Source organism: Phodopus roborovskii, unplaced genomic scaffold (genome assembly GCF_943737965.1).
Source record: "Phodopus roborovskii unplaced genomic scaffold, PHOROB, whole genome shotgun sequence".
NCBI classification, from domain to species: domain Eukaryota; kingdom Metazoa; phylum Chordata; class Mammalia; order Rodentia; family Cricetidae; genus Phodopus; species Phodopus roborovskii.
Window position 1 is genome coordinate 4,628,366 of NW_026126598.1, and position 26,593 is coordinate 4,654,958.

At 47.5% G+C, this 26,593-nt stretch overlaps 1 protein-coding gene across 1 annotated transcript in view; it reads left to right on the forward strand.

Annotated features, from left to right (window-relative positions):
* Nucleotides 1-4,121: 4,121 nt before the first annotated feature.
* The window catches only part of Adgrd1 (adhesion G protein-coupled receptor D1), a 109,849-nt gene continuing 87,377 nt past the window's right edge, over nucleotides 4,122-26,593 (forward strand). Inside the window, exons 1-5 of the mRNA XM_051205021.1 lie at nucleotides 4,122-4,445; nucleotides 4,531-4,567; nucleotides 15,176-15,259; nucleotides 18,384-18,479; nucleotides 20,353-20,475. Of these exons, the coding sequence (XP_051060978.1) occupies nucleotides 4,380-4,445; nucleotides 4,531-4,567; nucleotides 15,176-15,259; nucleotides 18,384-18,479; nucleotides 20,353-20,475 (406 nt within the window). The 5' untranslated portion in view covers nucleotides 4,122-4,379. The remainder of the gene's footprint in view (nucleotides 4,446-4,530; nucleotides 4,568-15,175; nucleotides 15,260-18,383; nucleotides 18,480-20,352; nucleotides 20,476-26,593) is intronic.

A 26,593-nucleotide genomic window follows, 5' to 3' on the forward strand; every position in this document is an offset into this window, starting at 1 on the left:
TTCTCTCCAGGGAAGTTGTTGGGGGATGAAACCAAGGGCCTTGTGCCTATAAGAGAATCACCTTACAGATGTCCTACACACACACTCCAGCATGCTTCAGGTACTGTTCCTCAGGGATGTATGTTTGTCCCGAGTTTAGTGTATTCCATAGGTTGTTTTGTTTGATCGTTCGTTTGTTTGTGTTTTCTATAAACTATTCTTCCCTCCTTTAGCCACCTGGAGAAAGATTCCCCTAACTCTACCACATCACTTCCCTTATAACTCCACCCCTCAGTCCGTCTAGGTCAGTCTGTTCTGTTCCTGCCTGTGTGTGGCATGTAAGCATGGTATGGCAGAAGCCATTGTTCTGTCTGTCCATCTGCAGGGAGTGCATGTGATGAAGCACACAAGCTATCTGCACCACACAGCTAAGACGGCTGGTGGAAGGCGTGTGACAGGGTATGGGCAGTGGACTTGAGGACATGGAATCCAGCAAAGAAACTCCTCTACTGAATTCCTTGGCCATTCTAGACTGACCCCTGCAGGACCTCTATCCTACCCAGGCTGGATCCTGTATAATTCACTCATACCCTGTCACTAGCAAGCCCCCCACTTTGCAGCAACCCCATAGACATTTATTGGGTAGAGCTTCATCAAAGCTTAAGGCCCATTTTTAAATATTTAATTAGCACCCACTCAATAAAATCTCATGGATTTTTACTGAACCACACATTTACCCATATATCCTTTAAATTAAGTGGTCATGCATTCATTCAAAAGGTACTGTTGGAATATTGGATATCAGATATTCATTCGGCCCTGTGTTAGAGGGACCACGTGGCTCCCCTGCATGGTAACAACTTTAATGAATGCTGCAGATACAATGTATGTCAGGTGGTGACTAATGTCTATGAAAGAAAAACAATGGGGAAGGGCTGAAAGCCACCTGTCGGGGTGACGCTTGGGTGCCACCATAGGGATGAAATGAAGCTCACAAAAGGACACATCACCCCAGATCCATATCGAAAATGGTGCTAAGTGAATAAAGCAAATCACAGGCAAACATGGTATGACTATTTGTATGTGGAGGCCCAGGAAATCAGTTTCATAGAACAATATTGTGAGTGGAGGCCAGAAGTAGCAAGTCAGGAAAGGGACACGCTGGTCCTGGGTACAAAGTCTTGGGAGGCTGGAGGAGAATGTTTTAGTCAGCTATGCACTGCACTCTGACCATAGTAAATAACATGCTGGGGCACTGAGATGGCTTAGTGGGTAACGGTGCTTGTCACCAAGCATGGCCCCTGCAGCTTCCAACTCTGGGATCCACATGGTGGAAGGAGAGAATCGACTCTTAAAAGTTGTCCTCTGATCTCTGCATCAGCAACACTGCACCTTTTATTTGCCAGATTAGCTTTGAGAATTTCTCCCTGGTTGAGCTTTCAAACCCAGCTTTGAGAATGCATGGCATGAAAGGGAGGTGTAGGGGAGTCTCTACTCCAGCCTGCGAGGATGCGGAAGGACAGTGACAGGTGAGCACCCTGTGGGCTGGGACCTGGTAGCTAGGCTCTGGCCCCTGGCAGATGGTCCTGTGAAACGTGTTTTCCATCCATTTTTTGTTTGTCATTGGATCAGGTGTCTCCCTTTATCAAGGACAAATTTATACTAAAAGATATCCCTGGTTTTATTCTCATCTTTGGAAACAAAGGTCTGCTATACCCAGCAATCTGTTTAATTCTTAGGTTCAGATGGGGCTGAGGCCCCTCCCTCCACTCTCCCTTTGAGGGAGGGGCTAGAAGATTGAAATGAGAATAAAGTTATAAATTCTCCCTTTCCCTGAACAGCAGGCATTTAGGTACCATGCTAAAGGTCATTATTACAAACAGCCTGGAGGACAGGGTCCAGTTTCTCTGGCTCTGGGAGGAGGACTATCCACAGAGCTATCTGGAACCTTCCATAGTGAGGTGAGCAGATAATAAGGGAGGTTGTCAGAGCAGGCAGGAGTTACTGCAATCACCTTGCCTTTTGACATCCCTTCTCCCTGCCCGCTAGGGGCTGGAAGCCCTTTTTCTGTCCTCTTTAGGAAGCTTGCTGGACTCAGGACTCTTAATTCCCATTTAAAGTCAGGGCAATTTAGATGATAATGATAGCTCGAGTTTATTGGGTGTTATGTTCCACTTTATCGTAGGAATCAGAACATTTATTGAGTGTGTTACCGTTCTTCCAAACCCCATGTTAAGGGCCTTATATGTTAGTCTCTGTCTCCTGGACAGTCAGTGCTTCCTTCAGCCTGCAAAGGAGGAATTCAGCGGGGAGAAAGCTCTGTCCAAGAGCACACAAGTGGGGAGGGCTGCAGTGAGGGAGTGTGCCTTGGGGCTGTGCTACTGGACATACTCTGCAGGGATGGCTTGTGTGTGTGTGTGTGTGTGTGTGTGTGTGTGTTTGCACATTTGGAGCAAGGTGGATCAAGTCTTGGCCTCAGTTAAACTGAGACACAGATAACAGAAGTATGACTTAGTTGGGTGCTAAGTTGGGGTTCCATGATAAAGGAAGGTGTCACACATCAGGAGGTGTCCTTGAATTCTGCAAGGGTGGACTGAAGGGAAAGCATGGCCAGCTCTGGATGGGGCATGGCTAGATGTTTCCTTTCTTGTATGCACACAATCACTGTTTTCCCACAGTTGAACCGGACCCAGATCTTAGCAGAGTTTCTGGTTTGACCCACTCCTGTGCTTACTATGCTAATATTGATAGTGATTTGGAGGGTTCCAAGGGGCATGAACCTGTAATATATGCATATTCACAGTGGCGCCAAGTCACACCCAGTCTCACACACACACACAGACACACACGTCCACCAATATGCTTGTGCTTATTAACATTGCTTCTTAAAGCCTTATTATTTTTATTTACGTGCATGTGTGTGAGGCTACGTGAGATTATGTGCATCAGATGTGTACAGTTGTCCGAGTAGACCCGAAGAGGATGTTGGATCTCCTGGAACTGGAGTTGCACATGGTTGTGAGCTGTCTGATGTGAGTGCTGGGAACTGAACCCAGGTCCTCTGTGATAGCAGTAAGTGCTTTTTAATTACCGAGACAACTCTCTGCCCCCATGTACTTATTAATGCTAATGAGACTTTGAGGGTGCCCCTGGAAATATGGTGTATGTATATGATGTATACCCTCACATCAACACACCCATACTCATCTACGCTCACACCTGCACACACCCACACTCACATCCATCCACACCCACACATACCTTGCATGCTCACGTGACCACACTCACACATGTTCACAGGATATACACACATCACATGCACACATTCTCACCCCCTCCACATCTACAGGTTCACACTCATACACACTTGCAAACGCACGGTAATTATGAAAACAGCGGGCAGAAGATACCTTAACATACACACACCCACACTCTCCCGTCCCACATACATTCTCCTGACACCCTCATCTCCCTGTATTCAAACCCTCACACACTTGCTCACACATCCCTACACAATTTCACTTCCCCCCACGTGCACCCCATTCTTCACCCTTCACTTAGTATCCATTCTTACTTTCCCTACCCACGTACACTGTCCCTAATACCCACACGCTTGCACCCCCCCATTCTCTCACACGTACACTTACCCCAAGTACTTACATTCTCACCACTACACTCACACACATTCTCACCCTTACAATCCCCCCCACACTCACACACACACTGTCCAACCCCCCCCCCCCTACACACTGTCACTCCTCACACACATACAGCCCAGGCTTGCCTGGCCACCTTTTGATGGCAAAGTCTTGCGTAGGGCTCAGCAGTTCCTAACAGACTAGTGTTAGGACCCAGGAAAGGCCAGAGTGGGATGGATATAAATAGAGGAGAACAAAGTTTGAGGCCCGCTGACATCACTCCGGCTCTCCACCCAAAGCCACGGGGCTGGACTCTGGGCCAATGAGGTGTGGCGGATGGAGCTCAGCTGCAGAAGGAGGCAGCACAGACATCCTGAGCTCCAGGCTGTGAGGAGGAGCTCTGAGCTCTGACTTGAGACCGGAGGCAAGTGCCCACCAGCCCCAGGGCCTGGGACACAGACTACTGAGCCTATAGGTTCCTGGAGGCCCTGACCTGCCCAGCAACAGTAGCAGCAGCAGCAGCAGTAGAGCCAAGGAGGAGTGCTCACCCAACCCAGAGCTGCATCCAGCCTTCGGGTCTCTGAAGACTCCAGTTTGTAGAGGAGAATCGCCCCAACGGCTCGCAGGCACTAGAACGTCACAAACTTTAGGGGACAGACTTCGTGGCCAGAAACCTGGGATGAAGATGTCCCTGTCCTCAGGAAGCTGGAGGTAGATTGGTTCCCCACAGGCTCTGGGGGATACCACTGCCTGGTCCCCACCATGAGGGGTCTGCCCATACTGCCTTGCCACTGGGTCTGGCTGCTCTGGTCCTTCTGCAGCTTTCAGGTAATGGATGCCCCAGGCCACCAAGGCAGCTGGGATATGTCTGTGGGGGATATCCCCGCACTTACCCTGTGATATTTCCTTGCAGGTGTGTGGCACCCAGCCCAGAGCCCAGGAACATCCAGGTAAGTCCTTCCCTACTCTGATGGCTGTATGCTTTTCTCCTTGCCTTTGGGCGACGCCAGAAACCGTGTGTTTCTCATTCCCAGAATATACATTCTGACCTTTGAGACAACTCTGGTGGGACCAGTATCTTCAGGCTGGCGACGAGGAAGCTGGTCCCTGTCCCAGCTGCCTCTTGCTCCAGATCAGGTGTTGTCTTCTAATTAAGGAGACATGTCCTTCAGAGTAGAATGTCTTTCGCTCTTTCGACTACACCCTTGTGCCTACTTAGGGTCACTACCATGGGGGCCCTCCCTAGTGCCTCCAGCCTTGTGGTGCCTCAGGCTGTCCTCCCAAGGGTCCCGCTCACCCCCGTGTAGCGCCCTCCGCTTGTGCTGGACGTGCACAGTGGGGGTGAGGAGGGGAGACATCAGGATACTTGTCTTTGGCTGTTGTGACTCTCCCTTTAGATGCACAAGGGTGACACTTGTTTGGAAGCCCGGATCACAGCCCACAGTTACAGAGAGGAGGGTTGCTGCGTCTGCAGTGGAGATCAAAAGGAAGGGCCTTGCAGCCTGTTTGCGGGAGGTCCTCTGGGGCTGGGGTTCTTGTTGAAGGTAAGAGCGAAAGGGCAAGAACGTCTGACCCATTTCTGGGAAAGCCTGGTGGGTCAGGGAGAAGAAGCCAGTGACTCAGAGCTCAGAGAGACTGGGGTTCCCAGCACAACGGATAAACTGGACCAGCCCCCACCCTCTAAACAGGGACCCGGCCCCACCAGTGCTCACAAGCCAACATGACAGCCATGGTGAGGGGCAGCAGAGAGGATGCGGATCTGGAGGACACACCGGTGTCAGGGAAAGCTCTCCCTCCCTGCTGAGACTGGGGGTTGCCCATATTAACAGACATAATCTGTCAGTCAGACCTAGAACTGTGCGTACTGCTGGTCTGAGGACAGAAAGTTTCAAGGGTCTTTTCCAGACTTTGACCTTTGACTGAGATTCTGCACGCATCCAGGCATGTCGGTACACACCCATACATGTCTGCACATATTTACACATGTCCACATGTCCACTCCACACATGAGCTAGCATCCTGGACCCTCAAGTTCAGTGGAGCCCGTTCGGCTTTGTTCTGTGTAGATGCCTCGCCCCTCACCTGGTGTCAGGTAGAGCAAAGTCTCTCCGGGTGGAGTCGCCTCTATAGAGAACCGACAGCCATTCATTCAGTCAGGTCAGCCCACACGCACCGCAGAAAAAGTAGGCTGAGCCCAAGGGTGCCCAGAGTCGAGGCCAGGGACCCCAGGTGCCTCTCAAAGTTCCCCGTCTAGCCCCAAAGAGCTTCCTTCTGGTCCCTGCTCCCACCCCTAGTAGTTCCTTTGTCCTCCCCCTCCTGCTTCCATTGGCTTCAGGACACAAAAGGCTACCCCCTCCCCACCTTCCTTTCTGTCCCCCCCCCCACCTTTTAGTTTTTTCCATCTTCCCTACTTCCTCCCTTCTATTTCTGTCCTTTGTTTCTTTCACCCTCCCATTCTACTTCCTCACCGCCCTCCCCCATTTTTGTCTTTTCTTACATTTTGGACTTTGACTGTGCTTTTTATTTTATTTTATTTTTAATAATATGCAGCCCTCTCTGCAAGGCCTCCTTGGATTTCTCCTCCTACTTCCAAAGTCCAAGAAACCCTGATGGAGACTTTGGGAAAACCTGATCACTGACAGCCCCCCCCCCCATGAGAGCCCCCGATGGGCAGTGTTGACACACGAGTCCAGACACAGAGAGTAGGAGTCAAGGCTGGATGTCACTTGCCAAGAAAGCGAGTGGCCTTGGGATTGCCTAAAGTAGCTTAAGAAGGACACGGAGCTTGTGCCCACCTGTCCACCACACTCACCTGCATGGCTGCCAGTCAATGGCCAGCCTGTAGCTGGAGGGATTAACTCAAGCTCACAGGAATGAGACGACGCCATCTGGAGGGAGTTAGGGGAACTGACACCTAGGGTCATCTAGAAGTGACACAGGAAACCCATGTTAAGATATTTATTCTATTGCCTCATTCTGGCTCCAACCCTGTGCTATCTGCGCAAGGCAGGACTCAGAAAACAGTCACCAACCGTCTTCCATGCCTTGCCTGTGTAAAGACAGCACTGTCATCCTGTAAACAGGATCCCAGTTGAGGCCACCTGCATTTTCGACTCCCTGTGTATAGCCGTCAACGCCGACCCAGGTCACCAGACAGTTTCTGGATTCTTGTACCCATCATGTGAGTGCAGGCTTAGTTTTAGAAATCTCAAGAAACGGTGTGAGGTCCTTTGGAGTGCTGACACCTTCTGAGTCTCCCTGTGACTGTGACTGTGGACAGCCATTGCAGTAGAATTATAACAGCCGTAGTTAGAGCCCATGTAGCCCAGGTTCCCACTTGATAGGGAAGCCGGGAGTGGAAGGGGAACTCCAGAGAGAGGACTGCCCTTCCCAGGCTCATCTGAGACCCTCTCACACCCCAGGTCCTGATTCACAGTCCTCTGCTCCTCAGGACGACCTAGGGAGCTCCGAGGTTGGTGGATCCAAACCCATAAATGGCGTTTGCCAAGATTGTAGGCCACTTTGTAAAAGTTTATAAACATGCCCTTTTATAGATGATGTTTGTAACGAGGGACTGGAAACTTGAGAAAAGTAGCAAGCTGTGTCTTTACCTAGTTTCCTCCCAGGCCACTGGGACTATGAACACCAGTCCAGCCCCAGGGTTCACAGCTCTACTTGGCATGCAAAGTAGGCAACAACAGTCGTTATTTACTTAGTGGCTTATAAAGGACTTCTGTAACCACTGGGTCACAGCAGGAATGTCATTCTCCATCTCTGCTGGGCCAGTCAAAAAAATAATACATATTCACAATGGAGTGCTTTTATTTATTTACTTATTTTTTACTGAGACAAGCTTTCTCTCTATTGCTTTGGAGCCTGCCCTGGAATTAGCTCTGTAGACCTGGCTGGCCTCAAACTCACAGAAATCCACCTGTCTCTGCCTCCCGAGTGCTGGGACTAAAGGCATGTACCACTAATGCCCAATTCACAATGGAGTTTTTAAAAGAAAATTTTATGTGTATGCATCCTTTGCCTATATGTGTGTCTGTGCACCGTATGAGTGCCTGATGCATGTGGAAGTCAGAGAGGGTGTCACTATTCCCTGGGACTGGGAGTATAGATGGTTGTGGCCTGCCCTGTGTGTGCTGAGAATCAAAGCCAGGTCCTTTTGCAAGAGCAGGCAATGCTTTAGCCACTGAGCCAGCTCTCCAGCCCCCTATAGTGGAATTTTTAAAAACAACGTTTAATTCATATCAAAAGCATGGACACATAGCAAGTAGAGTTTTTCTAAGGGATGCTAGATTTATAAATATATTTTATGCATATAATTATAGTCTGTGGTCATTCTATGTTTATGTTTAATTATATCCTGTCTAGTTGTTTTTATACTCTATCATTCATTCTACTTATATGGTTATGTTTGTAATTACTAACATTTAAAGTGGGAGGCTGCAAGTGTGAAAACCTGAATTTCACACACACACACACACACACACACACACACAGAGGTGTGTAATTTGATACAGAGGACACAAGACACAGAAGAGAACACCCCCCCACTCCCAATCCCTACCTCCCCCACCCCCCCACCCACCACCACCTTCAAAGATCAAGCTGATGAGGTAGACAGAAGACCGTAACCAGAACATGGTCATGGGCCACCACCACGAGAAACAGAAGGAGACCCAGGTTAGAAAGAGGTAGCTATGAAAAACACGAGGAACAGTATCTCAGACCGTGAAGACAGCAGGCAACCTCCTTCATGGAAATGAGCTTCATGTGTCCAAGGCCAGCTGCAGATGGCAGAAAAGGCTTCAGTGGTGTCCCAGTAGCAGAGCCTAAAGGAGTGTTCCTTGAGGGAGGTCCCTGACCCCATGGGAGCCAGGCTGGGGAGGGGAGAGATAGAGATATGGAGGATTTGGGTGTTGATGCTTATCCTCCCTCTCTCTCCCTCTCTGGCCTCTCTTCTCAAAGCAAATTGGTACGGGATTGGTGGAATATTAGATACGCATGAAAAATGAATTATGAAGAACTGGCTTATAATTATGCTGTAGACTAAAAACCTTCCTCCCATTCTTCCTCTTTCTTCCTCTCACCCCTCCTTACTTCTGTTTCTTCCTTCCCTCTCTCTCAGCTTCTTCCCTCCCTTGTCTTTGTTTCTCTTTTTCCTCTCCCTTCCTCCTTCCCCATTCCTTCTCTCTGCCTTCCCCACACCATTATCTTCAACCCGTGGAGGTCATATTACTTCCTGAGACCTGCCTGCCATCCCTGTGGTAGCCTGAGACAGCCATGTGCCCAACTGTGATGGGCTTGTCACCTTTGTGGTTTGCATACAGTAATGTATTGTCTTTTTTCCACAAAAGAATGAGGCTGTTTTGCTCTTATGAAACTTTGAGGACTCTGGGTGATCCAACCCTGTTGGGTGTACAGGGAACCTGTGGGCTGAGTCTAGCCCATCTTACTAATACCACATGATTTTAATTAAAAAAAAAAAAAAACTGGCGATATCAGCATTGGGGGGGGGGATTTCAAAATCCAATGCAAAACATCTGTATTTCTGACTTATCTTTCGAAGGCGGGACACCTTGAGTCAGCACATCAGTGAATGCCTATCATGCCAGTACTCAGAGGTTGAAGATTTTGGGTTTGTAGTCAGCCTGGTCTACAAAGGGAGGAGGCCTTGTGTTAATAGAATAAAGATGGATTTTTAGCTCGTTGCTGCAAAGTAATAATTGCCATCCTCTCAGCATTCCTTAGTTGCCTGTAGTTTTGTCTAGGGTTGGGGCCTTGTGAGATTTCCCCTTCCACACTGGCATGCCTATTGTTGTTATCCCTTGCTCAGGTCTTGTTTACGAAGCCATATTGTTGAGGAATCATGGTAGATGTTGCCCTGCCATTTCTAGGAGATATAGTCTCAGAGCCAATTTCTCAGTCCTCTGACTTTTAGCAGTTTCTCACCTTTCCCTTCTGAGATGTTCCTTGAGCCCATGTGCAGGAGTTGTATGGTAGATATATCAACTGGGTCTAGGTGTTCCATGATCGTTTGTTCTACATATTTCAACTAGTTGTGGTTATATGTAATCATCTCGGCAAAAGAAAAGTTTCTTTGTTTGTTTGTTTGTTTGTTCTTTCTCTTTTTAAAGATTTTATTTATTTATTATATATCCAGTGCTCTACCAGGGCACCAGATCTTATATTAGATGGCTGTGAGCCACCATGTGGTTGCTGGGAATTGAACTTATGACCTCTGGAAGAGCAGCCAGTGCTCTTAACCTCTGAGCCATCTCTCCAGCCCCTGTGAAGTTTCTTTAAAGAGCGTTGAAAGTTACATGTTATCAAATAAAGAATGGGAGACCAGGCGATTCCAGAGGAATCTTCACACAGCCTGACATGGGTCTGGTCTAGGGACAGAGAGCTTGCACTCTCCTGCTCCAAGATGGTCGACGGCTTGGTATAAACTGATCTGGCCTCTGTCCTGGCTCATGTGTCTGGCCATCTGGCTTGTTAACCACCTAGAACATCATCCTCCTCAAGGCTCACCTGGCCCCACACTGCTTCCTCTCAAGCAGCCTTGTCCCCTTGACTTCCCATGAGTAGACAAATTCATGTTATAGTCAGGACAGTGGGAACAGTTGCTTTGTCCTGTCTTGGGGTTCATGCCAACCCAATGGGACAATCCACTCAGCTCAGACCTTTTAACCCATCTCCTTTGTATGGGCTTGTTTTAGGGTGACTTCATCTCTTCATTGATGAGCCTTTCTGCCCAGAAATGGCTGTAGCCTTGTTCACTAGAGATGGCAGCAGGGATGCTGTGTCCACATGGCTTAGTGGCAGAGGTGGGTTCTGAAGACCCAACAGTCGTTCTTTGTGTAATAGATGTTCTTTCTGCTTCTGCTATTTTCTCCACATGAATCGAATAACAAGCCCATGAGGGGTTTCAAAAACCAAATATCCTCAATTTCTGGGGTTAAGCAAAAATGAGAAGTTGAAAATGAAGGTTTTGGATTTTTGCCCTTTGAGTTCCGGCATCTCCTAGCCAGAGACTACCTTGGCACTGCTTTCTGGCTGCGTGTGGGAGTCAGGCCTTGATTAATTTCCTTAGGCCCCAGTGGAAGGCTTTCTCTGTTTTTGGCTTGCATTTGGGAGTCGTGTGCGAACATGAAAGGGACAGGAGAGAATGGTGAAGGTTAATATCTCCAATTCGACAGGATTCAGAATCATATAGGAGGCAAATCTCCGGGCATGCACATGGAGAATTGTCTAGATTAGGCTGACTGAGGTAGAAAAACTCACTGTTGTAGTTTGATTGCCATTGCTGTGATAAAACCCTTTGAGCAAAAGCAACGGTAAGGGAAGAAAGGGTTTATCTGGCTTACACTCCCAGGTCACAGCCCATCACTGAGGGAAGTCAGGGCAGGAACTCAAGCAGAGACCATGGAGGAGCCTCGTTACTGACTTGTTCTTTGGCTTCTGCTCAGTTATCTTTCTTATACAGCTTGGTGAATGGTGCTGCCCACGGAGAGCTGGGTCCTCCCAGATCAATTAGCATTTAAGGTACCCCCACCCCAACACCTACACAGACATGCCCAATCGGATCCAGACAATTCATCTGTTAGGCTTTTCTCTCAGAGGACTCTAGGCTGTGTCAAGTTGTTAGAGCTACAGGAACACTCACTCTAAACATAGGCAGCACCATCCTGTGAATAGGGATCCTACACTAACAGAAAAGGAGAAAGTGAGCTGAGCTCCAGGATCCATTCACTTCTTGCTGCTTCCTGACTGTGGACAAAATGTGATGAGCTGTCCATACTCCACCTTGAGGAACTGCGGCCTGTCCTCGAGCCTAAAGAGAACCCACCACAAGTTGCTTGTGGTGGGGCTTTTTAATCACAACAGTGTCTAAAGTAGTTAAGACACAAACTGGCAAACAGAGCCAGTGATCTGAACTTCAAGAGGTGAGGTATTTGGTACCAATCAAGATGCTGTACTTTAGTTGTCATCTGTGATTTTCAAGGTGGAACTTAACAGTGTTGTGCCAAGGAAGGTAGTCAAAGGTTTGGAGAGCAGGAGGTGCGGGCAATGTGACTCTCCTTTCTCATTTTTTCCTTCCTTCCTTCCTTCCTTCCTTCCTTCCCTCCTTCCTTCCTTCCTTCCCTCCTTCCTTCCTTCCGACATCCCTGGCTGTCCCAGAATTCACTATGTAGAGCAGGCTGGCCTCCAGCTCACAGAGATCCACCTGTCTCTGCCTCCCTAGTGCTGGGATTGAAGGTTGTGAGCCAAGTGCTGGAATTGAAGGTTGTGAGCCATAACGCCTGGCTATCTCACCTTGATATTTTTTTATTTACTTCTTTTAGTTTTCTTGAGACAGATTCTTACTCTGTAGACTATGCTGACCTTGAATTCACTATACCCCGCCTCACCTTCCCTAGTATTGGATTGAAGGTCTGCATTACTATGTTTGCCTTAAATTATTTATTATTACTTATTATTTTTAATCAGTAGCTTTTCTTTCACCTTTATGCATGTGTGTGTGTTTTGCTGAGCATGGAGCCCCAGATTTTTTTTTTTTTTTTTGCATGCTAGACAAGCATTCTACCAGGAAGCTGTGTCCCCAGCTCTTTTTAAACACCAATCTGTGTCACCCCATGCATGTCATTATTCATCATTTCTTCAGCTGCACACCAGCTCACTTCACATACACTCTGATTATTTAGTCAACTAGCCACAGATGAGCATTCAGGCTGCTGTCTGGTTTCTGATCTTCTGGGAGCATCCCACAACAAATACTTTTGCATACAGGTCTTTGACCATACATTTGAGAGCGTCTGGAGTATAAATTCTTAGGAGTAGAGTTACTTCACCAGAGAGAAAGTGTCCTCAACCTCTGCAGAGACAGCCAAATTGTCCGCCCGAAAGGCCAAACTGATGCTGACTCCATCTGAACCTCGGTCAGAACTGAAGTCCGACTGACTGTCCTCTGCAGTCTTTACAATCCTGGGGTGCACTGAACAAGGTTGGGTTGGTGAGGTGCTTTATAATTAAACAAAAAACAATTTGCATTTCTTTTTCCTTCACCTGTCTTACTGTGCCTAAGCTTTCTGTTGATTTCCTTTTCTTCATAGGTTTTTTTTTTTCTCTCTCTCTTCCCTCCCTCCCTCCTTCCCTTCTTCCTTCCTTCCCTCCCTCCCTCCCTCCCTTCTCCCCTCTCTCCCTTTCTCCCTCTCTTCCTTTCTTCCTTCCTTCTCTCCTTTCTCTGCTGTCTGAGGATTGACTCTAGGTCCTCACACATATTAAATGAACACTCTAGCACTGAACCATATTCCTAGCCTACAGGAATTTTATTACTATAGTAAATTGAATACATCTAAAAAGGAAATCAATGTGTTTCCTGTCATATACACTTTGAGAACATTGCCTCACAGTTTGATTCGGTTTATTTCCTATATAGAAATTTTCAAAATTGGCCAAATGTTAAAACCTCAGAAAGCTTCCACTTATTTATGTATTTATTTGAACCAGGTCCTTACACAGCTCAGGTTGACCTAAAACTCATTACATCATGTAGACTGGTTCTGAACATCTAATCCTTCTACCTCCCAAGTGGAAGGGAAGGATGTGTTGGAGCTGGGGTGATGGAGATGAGGGAGCACTGATGGGTGATGGAGATGAGGGAGCACTGCTGGGGTGATGGAGATGAGGGAGCACTGCTGGGGTGATGGAGATGAGGGAGCACTTCTTGGATGATGGAGATGAGGGAGCACTGCTGGGGTGATGGAGGTGAGGGAGCACTGCTGGGGTGATGGAGGTGAGGGAGCACTGCTGGGGTGATGGAGGTGAGGGAGCACTGCTGGGGTGATGGAGGTGAGGGAGCACTGCTGGGGTGATGGAGGTGAGGGAGCACTGCTGGGGTGATGGAGGTGAGGGAGCACTGCTGGGGTGATGGAGGTGAGGGAGCACTGCTGGGGTGATGGAGGTGAGGGAGCACTGCTGGGGTGATGGAGGTGAGGGAGCACTGCTGGGGTGATGGAGATGAGGGAGCACTGCTGGGGTGATGGAGGTGAGGGAGCACTGCTGGGGTGATGGAGGTGAGGGAGCACTTCTTGGGTGATGGAGATGAGGGAGCACTGAGTAGTTCACTAATGGCTTCTTCAAAATGTTATGATTGAAATGCAGAGAGAGTTCCCTGAACCCTAATTGCATACGGACACAAGGCACTGTACCCAGCTCACCTTTTCATTTTTAGGTAGCCTCTCACTATGTAGCCAGGCTGGCCTCGACCACAGAGATCCCCTTGCCTCTGCCCCCCCAAACTGAGATTAAAGCCACACACCACCCCACCCAACCTCTAGCTCAGCTTTTGTGTTATGCTCACATTTTGAACCATCTAAAGTATTAGTGAGGTAAGATCTTACTTTTTTCCCCGGATGCCTAACTCACTTCAGTACCTATGGTGAATAAATCTTTTTATTTAAAATGCCACTTTTATCATAAGCCAACTGTCTATATGTAGTGGAGCCACCCGTGGCCTCTCCTGCCACTGAACATCTGACTACATGCCCGGTACCTGACGTCTTCTCACTGCAACCTCCATTCCATGCTGTCTCCAGCTCCCCTCAAGACCTTTGCTGTTCCCAGCATCCTCTAGTAATGCTCACCTCTACCTCCCCATGCCCTCTCCAGGTCCTCGTATTTATTCTTGGCTATAGCTACTCTTGTTTGTTTTTTATTTTTATGTTTTGGGGTGTTAGTGTGTGTGTGTGTGTATGTGTGTGTGTGTGTGTGTGTGCATGTATGCACATATATGAGTGCAGGGTCTCGAAAACTCTCACTTTATAGCTAACCTGCCTGGCTTGTGATCTCCCAGGACCCTCTTGTCTCTGCCTCCGTAGCATTGGGATCATAAGCATTTACCACCTCATGTGTTTTCATGTGGGCCTGGGGAATAGAGCTCAGCCTGTGTGGCAATCAGTTTGTCAACTGAGCCATCTCTCTAGCCCTCCAGCAGGAATTTCACTTCTCTTTACAAATAGGGGAAGGGTGTGCTATCTTGAGAGTTACTGTTAAAAGACACAGGGGAGTGTTTGTCAAGGGCCTCCGTGATGCCTGGCACCCACATTGGTGTTAGCATCTTCCCCCAGTAAAGTCTTTTTAAAACCTTGTTTCATTCTGTGGTCCAATTATATCAGATGTTGCCTCTAAAGCCACTCCAAGGAACAGCGCAATAATGGGCATTTCTACCTTTTCTCTACACTAATGGGCAGCTCCTGGCCCTGTATCGATATACACAGGGCTTTTGTTTTCTTGAGTTAGGAGGTGTCCTTTCCTATTTGTCCTGCTCTGTCCAATTACAAAACTAGCCATTGATTTCTAATTTAAAGCGGTGGTTTTTGTTTAACCAGGAGTGTGTATTGAATTTTCTTAATGCCTTTTCAGCCAGGTCCATGGTCATCATGACAATTCCACTCTTTCTCAATCTTCAAGTGCTCAAGGTCACAGCTCTTATCTTTAGTTCCTTCCTCCCTAATTGTGATTTCAACTTTTTGGTCCTTTCTCTGCAGGGTTTGCGGTCTTGGCTTCTGCTTCTCATTACTGGCCACTGGAAAATGTGGATGGGATCCTTGAGCTTCAGGACACAACTGGAGGTAGACAAGGGTGATGAGAAAGCCTGCAGGTGTGGGGATAGCGCCTCCCAGGGGCTGGGGCACCTGACGAGAGGGGAAGACTCTCTAGATGGCCCAGGACACACTGGAGCTACAGCTATGGAGATGAGTGAGCACTCTGTGGTTCACTGACAGTTGCTGCAAAGCATTTCATGGGAACATTTACACATTGCTAGTGATAGAAGGGCAGGGTTTCCTAACTCTTAATTAGTGGACAACCTTCTGCTGTGGTGTGAGTCTGGGTACATGGTTGTGGGTGGACAGGGCTGACTAGCCACAACAAGCTGATGTTGGATCATGATGAACTGCGACAGACTGTCTTTTTGTTTGTTTTTGTTTTTGATTTTTCAAGAGTTTCTCTGTGGCTTTGGAGGCTGTCCTGGAACTAGCTCAGACGTGTCTCGAACTCACAGAGATCCACCTGCCTCTGCTACCCGAGTGCTGGGATTAAAGGCTTGTGCCGCCACCACCTGGCTCAGACTGTCTTGTTTTAAGGTCACTGTTTTACAAAGCAATGGGTTCCCTGTTGACCCAGCACTTATCCACACTCCAGCCAACATCCGCTAAGATGCTCTCCCTACAGGAGGTGTCAGGGTCTCTGTCTCACTGAACTCAGACAATGATATTGGAGAAACCCAGGACAGTTATGAGCATGTCCATTCCAACAGAATTCCTTTTTTAAAAGTATTGATTCAGACAGAATAAATTTTGGAGGTCTTCCACTTTATTTTTGTATACTTGTTGCTCTTACAGATGTCAAATGTGGAAAGACAGACAGACAGACACACACACATGCACACACACACACACACAATTGTTCTGTATATATACAGGTTCCTTTGCAATGCATTCAAAACACTGCTGGTGGGCAGCTGTCCACCCCAGATCCCTGGCATCTTCCTCATTGATATGACTCAAACACTGTGGAGAACTGTCACAGAAGGTTTTAAAATGTGTCCCTAAAACTTTGGAATTCAAGGACTGGTTGAGATAGTTAAGTGAGTAAAGGTGCTTGCTGCCAAGCATCATGCCTCGAGTTCGATTCCCAGAACCTACATGGTAGAAGTGAATCCTGAAGATTATCCTCTTACCTCAACTTATGCCTCTTGGCATACACAAGCCCCATTTTACAAAATAAATTATAAATAAATAAATAAATAAAGTGTTGGCAATATGGCTCAGTAGATAAAGGCACGTGCTGGCAAGCTTGCAACGTGAGTTCAGTCTCCGGGACCCTCATTGTGGAAGGGGAGAACTACTCTCCTCAAGTTGTCCTCTGACCTTTACACACATGCTGTGTCATATACGCATGTGCGTGTGTGTGTGTGTGCATATGCAGCAGATAAATGTATATTTAAACACTAAAATAAAACAAATAGTATTTTTTAAAATTAAAAATAAACTAAAACAAAAATCTTCCAAGTCAACTGGTGGCGGTGTGACCTCTGCGAAGGGCTGGGTTTGACGATGCTGTTCCTCCATCCTTCGGTAGGACAATGGTGGCGCCTGCAGATTGTATGGCAGTCAAGAATTTTTTCTACTCTGCTGTAGTAAGGGTGACAGCACCCTGTGCTAGCTGGTGTGTTGGATCAGGGAAAAACAGATCATCAGCCTTTGTCATATCTCAAGTTATTTTTATTTTTTATAATTTTTAAAATTTTTAAATTTTAAATTTAAATTTTAAATTTTTAATTTGAAACAAACTTATTTTACATGTCAATCCCAGGACCCTACCGTCCTCCCCTGTTCCCCCGAAACCCCCATCCCATCCCCTTTCTGCTCCCCAGGGAGGATGAGGCCTTCTATGGGGAGTCTTCAAAGTCTGTCATATAATTTGTATCAGGATCCATGCCCTCCTCCCTGTGTCTAGGTTAAAAGAGTATTCCTGTATGTGGAATGGGCTCCCAAAGTCCACTCATATAGTAGGGATAAATACTGATCCACTACCAGAGGCCCCGTAGACTGCCCAGTCCTCCCAGCTAACACCACATTCAGGGAGTCTGGGTTGGTCCTATGCTGGTTTCCCAGCTATCAGACTGGAATCCATGAGCTCCCCGTTGTTACGGTCAACAATTTCTGCAGCCTGGTCTTGGCCCCTTTGGTTCCTGTCTGCAACTGGATTCCTGGAGTTCGGCTCAGTGTTAAGCTGTGGGTGTCTGCTTCTGCTTCCATTAGCTACTAGATGAAGGCTCTAGGATGGCATATAAGGTAGTCATCAATCTCATTATTGGGGAAGGGCGTTTAAGGTAGCCTCTCCACTTATTGCTTAGATTGTTAGTTGGGGGTCATCCTTGTAGATCTCCATAATCTCAATTTCTTCCATGGAAGTCTTTATTTGGAAACCCTTGAGAGGCAATCACCTGACCAAGTGGAAGTGCATTGTTCAGGATCTCAGGGCCTTCATCCCAGGTGTCTTCCCTGTCTCCCTATCTTAGCTCACTGCTGTTGGTTAAGTCTGTAGCTTCTGATGTTCTGGTGAAATCCTCAATACCTTCATGTCCGTCCCCACACTGTGCAATGCGCTGCTGGCACTGTGGCTTCCTGTTGGAACTCCCTCTGCAGTATGTGTTGCTGAACAGGCGTGTGTCATCATGAGAGCAGGTCCCCAGGATGGAGAGACCAGCTGGGATCTACCAGTACTCTCAAGGCTGGGGACAGCGGACTGGCTCCGGATGCCACCTCCTGGATGTGAGGTCCATTTGTCTGTAGCCAAACCCTGTGTTGTCCCGTCCGTTGCCACCTCACGGAGCTGCTTTCACAGTGTGTCTCCCTCATTTGTTCTTCGTATCACAACCGTTCCCCACTTTGTTACCACCGCTTCATAAATGGCTGAGTTCAGCTCTACATCTCTCAACTATGCACCCATGTGGGAGTGGGAGCCAGCAAATTGACACCTTTATCTACTAGATTGTGGCCAAGGTCAGCAGTGACCCAGCTGGGGGGGGGGTCATTGGAGCTGGCTGCGGAGTCTGCTGAAGAACCCTGTGGGCAGAGGAGGAGGTGGGAAGGAGGAGCCCTTCCCCTGTGTGCCGGGTGAGAGATGTGCTGTTTCCATTTATGTCTCATGTCACTCATGTGTTGTCTTCTCTTTTGTCATTTCACCCAGCGTCGCGAACCCACAACCTCACTGTGCCTCCCTCCCACAATGCTACCTTTGTCTTTACCAATGATTCCGCCTACTCCAACTTCTCTGCGACTGTAGGTGAGCACCGGTATTTGGTCCTGTCAAATTTGGAGCCCAGTGACGTTAAGGGCCGGACTAATTTGGTTCTTTAGGACTCACTTGGCTGGTAAAGGAGTGGGTGGCCAGGTACAAGTGATGGACATCAACAGAGAGCCGGGACACTGGGGAAGGCCACACCAGCTTCTGGCGTAGGCAGCCTCCTTGATAGCCATGTCTGGAAGGGTGAAGGTTTTTCCACATTGTCAAGTTCATTTGAATCAGTCACTTGATCTCAGAAGCAAAAACAAACACAGCCCAGATACCTCCTAAACATTGAAAATGGATTTTTTCCTCCTTTTTGGAGACAAGGTATATGTAACCCAGGCTGGCCTCAAATTCTCTGTGTATCCAAGGATGAACTTACACGCATGGTCTTCCTGCATCCCCATGCTAGGATTCCAGCTGTGCACCACCATGCTTGGAAGAACCTGGAGTTTTGAATATATTGTGTTCTTTGCGGGGTGGGCCTGGGGGAGGCTAACCCTGCCCAGTTCAGAGAAACTGCAAGTTGATTTTAAAATTTATTCAAAATCTGGTCTCGCAAACATCTCGTCAGCATTCCCTCAGCTGCATTGGGGAAAACTCTTTAGGAGCCATTTTAGAAGACACACCCACAATTGTCAGTTAACCAAGAGCTTGCGATTCCCTTGAGGTCAGAGCTGAAGGGACAGCAGTGATGGTGGTGAGCATCTGATGGGTGTAGAAAACCCGTTCGGATTGCGTGCTCCTCTGTCTCTCTCCTTTCTCTGTTTCTCTCCTTAGCACATCATCTGATTTCTCTCTCCACTGTGGGCTGTTTGGCCCTGCTGAATGATTTTACTAAGAAAGCAGTCTGGTTCTGGGGCCTGTGCAGTCTGGCTCAGTTATCTGGTGGGTAGTTATCCATTTAGTGAAGTAAGATATAACCCTCCCATGGCAGCCAATGGGATAAGTAGAACCAGAGAGTTTAAACAATGAGGCCCTTGTGTGGAGGTCCACATGACAGGGAGCGTTGCACCTAACCAGTGATACGTGTGAGCAGAGTTCCCAGAGCGTGAACGCACACTTGGCCGGTAGCCAGAAGGACATACACTTCACCTCCCTGTTCCCACACAGGGTTGTGGCAGTCTCTGGGCATGCTCATTCTGGTGCATAGAAAGAGCCCATCGCCAATAATTCTGTAGTCTTCACTCTCTATAATTCTATAGGCATCACTATCTATAAAGCAACCATCTTACTTCTGTCATGGGACACACCAGCCCTGGCACATGACAAAACAAGGTAGCTGAAAGAGCTGTGTTGGAGACAGGGGTTCGTGGCTCTCTGGGATCGTTGTTGGCAAACCCTTCAGGGACTTTCTAAATGGGGCTGTGGCTCCTCCTGGGTCTGGACATGGCTCTAAAGCTGAGACTGAATATATGGAGGACCGGATGCTTCAGTGAGTACCCAGTAAGATCAGGATGCAGCTGTGGCCTCACGCTCAAGTAATGAGAATGCTCCATTCAGAAAGCTCAGTGTGAGGCAGAGTGGGAGAGACCCAAACAGCAGGAGTGTGAGTGGCATTTAGGGCTCAACAGTTGGCAAATATGTCAGTTACAATATTGTTGCATTAAAATATAGGTTGTGCTGACCTGACATTAATAGAAGGGTAATAATTTATTCCCTGACACTTAAACCTATGAATCATTCACACGATATCAATAATTAAATATTACTGAATGCGATTACTATCAGGGAATAATGTGTGATATTATAACTGCATTACGAAGGAGGATAACACCGGGAACTCATTTGTAAGTTGCTTGTAAGTTTGATATGCATGTTGAGTTTTCTGGTGGAATAGGGTAACTGACATGTCCATATCCTTTCTTAGATATCATGGAAGGGAAGGTCAATAAAGGGATTTACCTCAAGGAGGAGAAGGGTGTGACATTCCTCTACTATGGCAGCTACAAGTCATCCTGTATCAGCAACCCGGCCCAGTGTGGACCTGAGGGTGAGTTGGGGCTACCCTGCTAGTGGCCCATGTGAATAGAGTGGTGTGTGCATGTGAGTATGTGTGCATGTATGCATGTGTGTGTGTTGTGCATATGTGTGCATGTGTGTGTATACTCAGTAAGTGTGCTCATGCTCCAGAGAAGGACATTGGGTGTCCTGTTCTGCCACTCTGCCTCATTCCCTTGAGATGGACTCTCTCGTTGACCCTGGAGCTAGTCTGACAGCTCTAGCAATCCTCTTGAAATCCCCCACAATAGCATTGGGCTTATAGGTGCACATTATCATGCCTGGCTTTGTTTGTTTGTTTGTTTGTTTGTTTGTTTGTAATGTGGGTTCTAGATACCTGAACTCAGGTCCTTACGCTTGTGCTGTAAGCACCATTCCCTACTGAATTATGTCCGCAGCATTAGAGAACAGGGTTCTTATCAGCTGCAATGTGTGTGAAAATGTCAGATGCAAGGTGGAAGGATGGAGTGGGAAGAGATGTAGCCACTTGAATTCAGTCTCCTATTCTGGAGACTGAAAGTTAGGGTGTTGCCCTCCAGAGCCAAGGAGATCAAAATATTGAACCCTGTAGGGGAATGAGGAGAATCCCACTTTAAAACACAGCAGCTGAGATGGATGTCACTCAGGCTGGGATGGGGCCCAGCACTTGTGGGAAGGAAATTGATGGTGTGGCTCTCACAGCGTTATTTCTGGATCTGGGATGTTGATGACAGGCCAGGCCTGGCAGAGCAGGGTGTGCCTGTTAACCCTCAAAGTGGGTCCTCTTATGTGTTCATTGAGGGTGGCTGGACGGTGACTGGACCTGTTCCACCCTGTGACCTGTGGCTGGAACTCATGACAGGTGCGTGTCAAAGAGAAGGCAGACCCCACTTCTCCTCTTGGAGTCTGGGCCACATTTGAATCCTTTGGGGACATTGTCCTCTGCCACCCAAGCCAGCTTCATGTCCTTTCCCCCTTTTTCTTGTCACACCTATTCATCCAATTAGTGTTGCCTGCAAGGGCATGGGTGTGGGGCCACCCACCAGAGTATGGGCAACCAATCAGTGGCCATAGTCCCGAAGAAAACGGATCCCTTCTCCAGTAGCCATCAATGGTCAATAGCACCTGAGCTAAGAGTGGGGCCTCATGAGCCCCTCCCCAGTTTGTGTTGGAATGTGGACTGACTTGGCAGTGTGTAAGTGACCACATCTGCTGTGAGCCTGTGAGGGTAACAGCTGTGTCACGTCAGTAGACAGCACCCCTTCCCATCTTCCAGATCCCACATTCTTTCTGCCTCTTCTTCTGTGATGGTCCCCATGCCTTGGGAGGGTTGATACGGATGTCCCGTTTAGGGATGAGCACTCAAGAATCACATATTCTTATCATTTTGAATAACTGTGTATCTCCGAACTAACCCCTGCTCATTGCACAAAGAAGCTTATCTGACCAAGGTTGACAGGGGCACTGGTCCATGGATGGGAAGAAAAATATTTAGAAGGCAGTTTGATCACATGTCCATTTATCAAAGCAATTCAATGTAGGCTTCCCACTAAAGTCTATGACCTCCCCAGCCATATGCTGTTGACAATACCAGGCATAAATTCCTTCCTGGGAGTAGGCCTAAAATCCAATTAGAAGGTGGTTTGGTTACCTCATAACAGTCATGCCACTATTGTAACAGTAGGTACATCTTGCCTGGCAGGTCAGTATTTTATCATGCAGGGTCCAGCAGTGAATAAGATCAATGATTGCTTTTCTTTCCCAGTGGCCTGCATAACATCTTCCAGCTCTGTGAAAGCTAGTTAGCAAACAAGTTTCCAGGTCAGTCCTAGCTTGATTTCTCTGTCCTGCAATCAAAGTATGTGATGTCTTCAGCCATAGGGTCTTACCATCTAGTTATGGTAGGAAACCAAGAGCAAAGGCAAGAGCCTGTGTTGCTTCAGCGGTCTCTGGGGCCTCCCTGACCAATAAATAACTTGGAGGGAGGTGCCAGTGCCTGGCGCTGAGATTTTCATTTAAGAACTCATATCTTCTGAGAGCTTCATTGTTGACTTACGCAGGGCACTTCTATTCACATTCCTTTTTAAAATTGATATATTTTAAGTAGCTAACAAAGCAGTGAGTTTCCATAAGTGTTTTTCACAAGTCTTTAGTCTTGGTTAATTCACCCCCAATCTCGTCCTCCTTCATCCCCCACTGCCCCCACTCCTGCTTAACCTTTTAAGGCCCAATATTTTCCACCTCTGCTTTCACAGCCCATATGTTCAACTATCCTCTTATACCTTCAGACCTCTTCCCCTCCCCCTTCTCGTGGTTCCATTCTGGCTTCTCTATAGACACTCAAAATTAAGCACACAAATCTAAAAGCTCAAAGCTAGGATCTGCATATGAGAAAGGACACAAGACATTATGTCTTTCTACACCGGGGTGACCTCACTGACTATAATATTTTCCAGTTCCACCCATTCTCATGCAAATTTCATGATTCCCTTCTCTCTCTCTCTCTCTCTCTCTCTCTCTCTCTCTCTCTCTCTCTCTCTATCCTCTCTCTTTACAGCTGAGTAAAATTCAGTTGTGTAAAGGTACCGCCTTTTCATTATCCATTCAGCAGCTGATGGATGTTCAGGATGGCTTCATTTCCTGGTTATTGTGCACAGAGGAGCTATGTCTCTGTGGTAGGCTATGGAGTCCTATGAGCATATGCCCAGAGGTGGTATAACTAGGTCACAGGGTAGTCCTATTTTTAGCTTTATGAGAAAACTTGGAACAATTTTAAGGTCAAAGTGTCAGAGTCTTGGAGTTTGTTAACCTACAGTTTGAGCTGGACCTCAGTTCAAATGGCCATCAACATCAAAACACACCAGGTTATTATCTCTCTTTCCCTCCCTCCCTCCCTCCCTCCCTCCCTCCCTCCCTCCCTCCTTTCTTCTTCCCCCCTCCCTCTCTCTCCTCCCTCTCTTCACTTCCTTTTCTTTCAAGACAAGAATTGTAGGAATTTACTTCACACATGGCTTTTTGCAGTGCTGGAGATCAAACTCGAGGCTTCATGCAGGAGTTTGCTGGCCTTCATGCTAGGCCAACATTCTCCCAACTGAGACACACATGGGGCCCAGAGCATCAGCCTCAGGGAGCTGCCTGTCTGTGTGTCTTCAGTTCACATTTTCTTCACTTCACAGAGTATCCATGCAGGGAAGCTGAGAGTAGGAAGGGCCTTTCTGGGGATCCAAGGATCTACCTGCAGACCTGGGGTTCTGCTCCACACTCCCTTTGCTTGGCAAAGTGCCTCTGCCTCAGACCATCTGTCCCTGTGTGGCAGCTCCTCCCTAGGACTTAGTGACTGACGGTGGAGTATTGTCACATATCCTTCCTAGTCTCTGGCCCTGTGGGGAACAATTCCTGGACTACCATTGGTTCTCTGAGACCTTCACAGTGTTCAGCACAAGGCAGCGCTCGTGGTGTATTTACTGAGCAGGCGCAGCTGGTCTGGACGCATCATTGATGCTTCTGTTTAACTTAGTGCATCCCTGACAAGGGGCTATGGAGAGATTAGGATTTACTGATCCCAACAACAGCAAACTATGGAACCAATGTGCTGTGCTGTGCTTATTTCTTTCCCCTCCAGACTTCCTTCTCTGTGTTGATGATTTGAGCTTTTGACAGGTGCTCTTGTGCGCACATTGTGAATCTTTCCGGGCTGTAGAGATGCTGACTGATCTCTCAATGAGGGCTTCCGGCAGACAGGAGTCATTACTTTGCAGGTTGACTGAGCTAAAATGAGTTGCTTGGCTGGCAGAGTTCATGACCCATTTTCTCCTTGTCCCGGTCCAGCACTATACTGAATTTTTAATTTTTATTCTTATTACCTAACAACGCATTGAATTTTTTATTTTTGTTCCTCTTCCTGAGCAGAGGTGCATTTGGCAGAGACAGCATCATTTTGCCTTTTGAGCTGAGTGAAAGGATTTTTTTTTAAAAGCAGCAACGTTTTGGGGGTGGGTGGGGAGAAATGGCTTTCAGGAGTCCTGCTGGAGATACATCTCATGATAAAAATTCCACAACGTGCCTTGTTCATTTCCATATGAAACTGGTTGTTTCTGAGCACAGGGAGGTGGGCGGGGGAGAGGCAGGGGGCCACCTGAGCCTGGTGGAGAAAGGACAGGAGGGAGAGATCTATGTCCCCTCCTCCACCCCCAGGGTGGCCTGAACCTCAGCCACATCCTCCAGCCTCTCCGCTGCCTCTCACCATCATCCTATCCTAGCGCTAGAGACATCCCAGGGCTATTTTCCTCAGCAGCCCAAGGATGCCCCTTAGACCTGGATCTACCTGGAGTTCCCAGAGCCCCAGAGAGGTCTGGGACCCTCCTAGTGTTTGGAGGTTCTTAAAATACGTCAAGACAAAACAAACAAAAACCCCAACAAAACTTAGTTTTGAGACAGGCATGGTGACACCATACCTGTAATCCCATCACTTGGGAGGCAGAGGCAGGTGGATCTCTGTGAGGGTAGTATTGTCTACATAGCGAGTTCCAGGACAGCCAGGGCAAAAAAAAAAAAAAAAAAAAAAAAAGCCGAAACCCTTTCCTTTCTCTCTCTCTCTCTCTCCCTCCCTTTCTCTCTCTCCTATCCATATGTATGTATGATATACGTATGTGTGCATATTTTCACAGCTAGCACACTAGGCAAGTGCTTTACCAGTGGTTTACATCTTCCACTCTGTGTTTTACCTTTGATTGGTAGACAAGATCTCACTAAATTGCCTAGGACTGTCTTGAACACACTATGTAGCTCAGGCTAGCCTTGAGCTTATGATCCTCCTGCCTCAGCTTTCCAAGCACCTGAGATACAGACCTGAACTACCATGTTTGACTGGCTTTTATATATTTTTCCTATGTATGTATGTATGTGTGTGTGTGTGTGTGTGTGTGTGTGTGTGTGTGTGTGTGTGTCAGCAGGTGGAGACCCAGGTATCTTTCTCAATTGATCTCCCAAACTCAGAGCTTATGGATATGGTTTGTCTTGCTAGTCAGCTTGTTCTGGGGACTCTCTGTTTCAGCCTTCTGAGGCTAGAATTATAGGCAGGCTGCCATGGCTGTGCATTTATGGGGGTTGATAGAGATCCATGTTCCAGAAGTCACACTTGCCTGGCAGGTGCTTTAACCACTGAGCCATCTCCTGAGTCTTGATTTTCACTTTTGATCCATACAGAGTGATTATGCATTCTATGGGTGTTGTATGTCACATCAACACCTATGTGGTGAAGACTAAGCTGAGCAGGGCAATTCAAAATCTGTCAGCCTGAGTATTTGTCATTCACTCATCTTTTTTTTTGGGGGGGGGAGCACTCAAAATCTTTAGATTCCTCTTGGATAGAAAAAATATAATGGAGAAATTCCAAGCCAAGACTAGAAAACTTGTGCCACATCTCCTATGCTCATTGCTCATGTTAGTCATGCAGGGACTTCCATACCAGAAGGCAGGAGGTAGCACTGTTGTAATGAAAACCTTCAAAAGACTCTAACAGACCAACCCATGGGCCTTTTGGCAAAGATGGCTGGCAACAAGACACCAACCTACCCACCAGAGTCTTGTAAACCTCTGTATACGACCTCAATTCACTGACAACAGCTAAATTTGGTGCCATTTATATTAATAAGGCCAGAGCAGATGTCCCCACACCTCTCTCCTTCATCCCCCTTGTACCCTGATCCATGGTGGCCTATTATGATCATCCCTGTGGGGAGATTAGCTTGAGTCACATCTCAGGCCAGATGGGAGGAGCCTGAAAGTTGTTTCATTTTTATCTTTCACACACAGAGTCCAGAAGGTGACCAGCTTAACATACACATGTACATACAAACACACACAGACAGTGTACATGTCTGGTAAGAGAAATGGGCACAGATTACTGGAAACAGGAAAGCTACGGTGTAATCTCAGGGATGTCTGTAACCAATGGGGGCCTCCTATCAGGTCTGTGCCTTGATGGACCTGGATGAAGGTGGGCCCAGACCTGCCTGTGTGCATGCCAGACACTCTTGGCCATCCAGAGTCTGGCAGGTCAGCTATATTCTCTCTGCATCTGGGGACGAAGGGTAACATCCACTGTGACCTGACTCATAGTGATGTTTGTA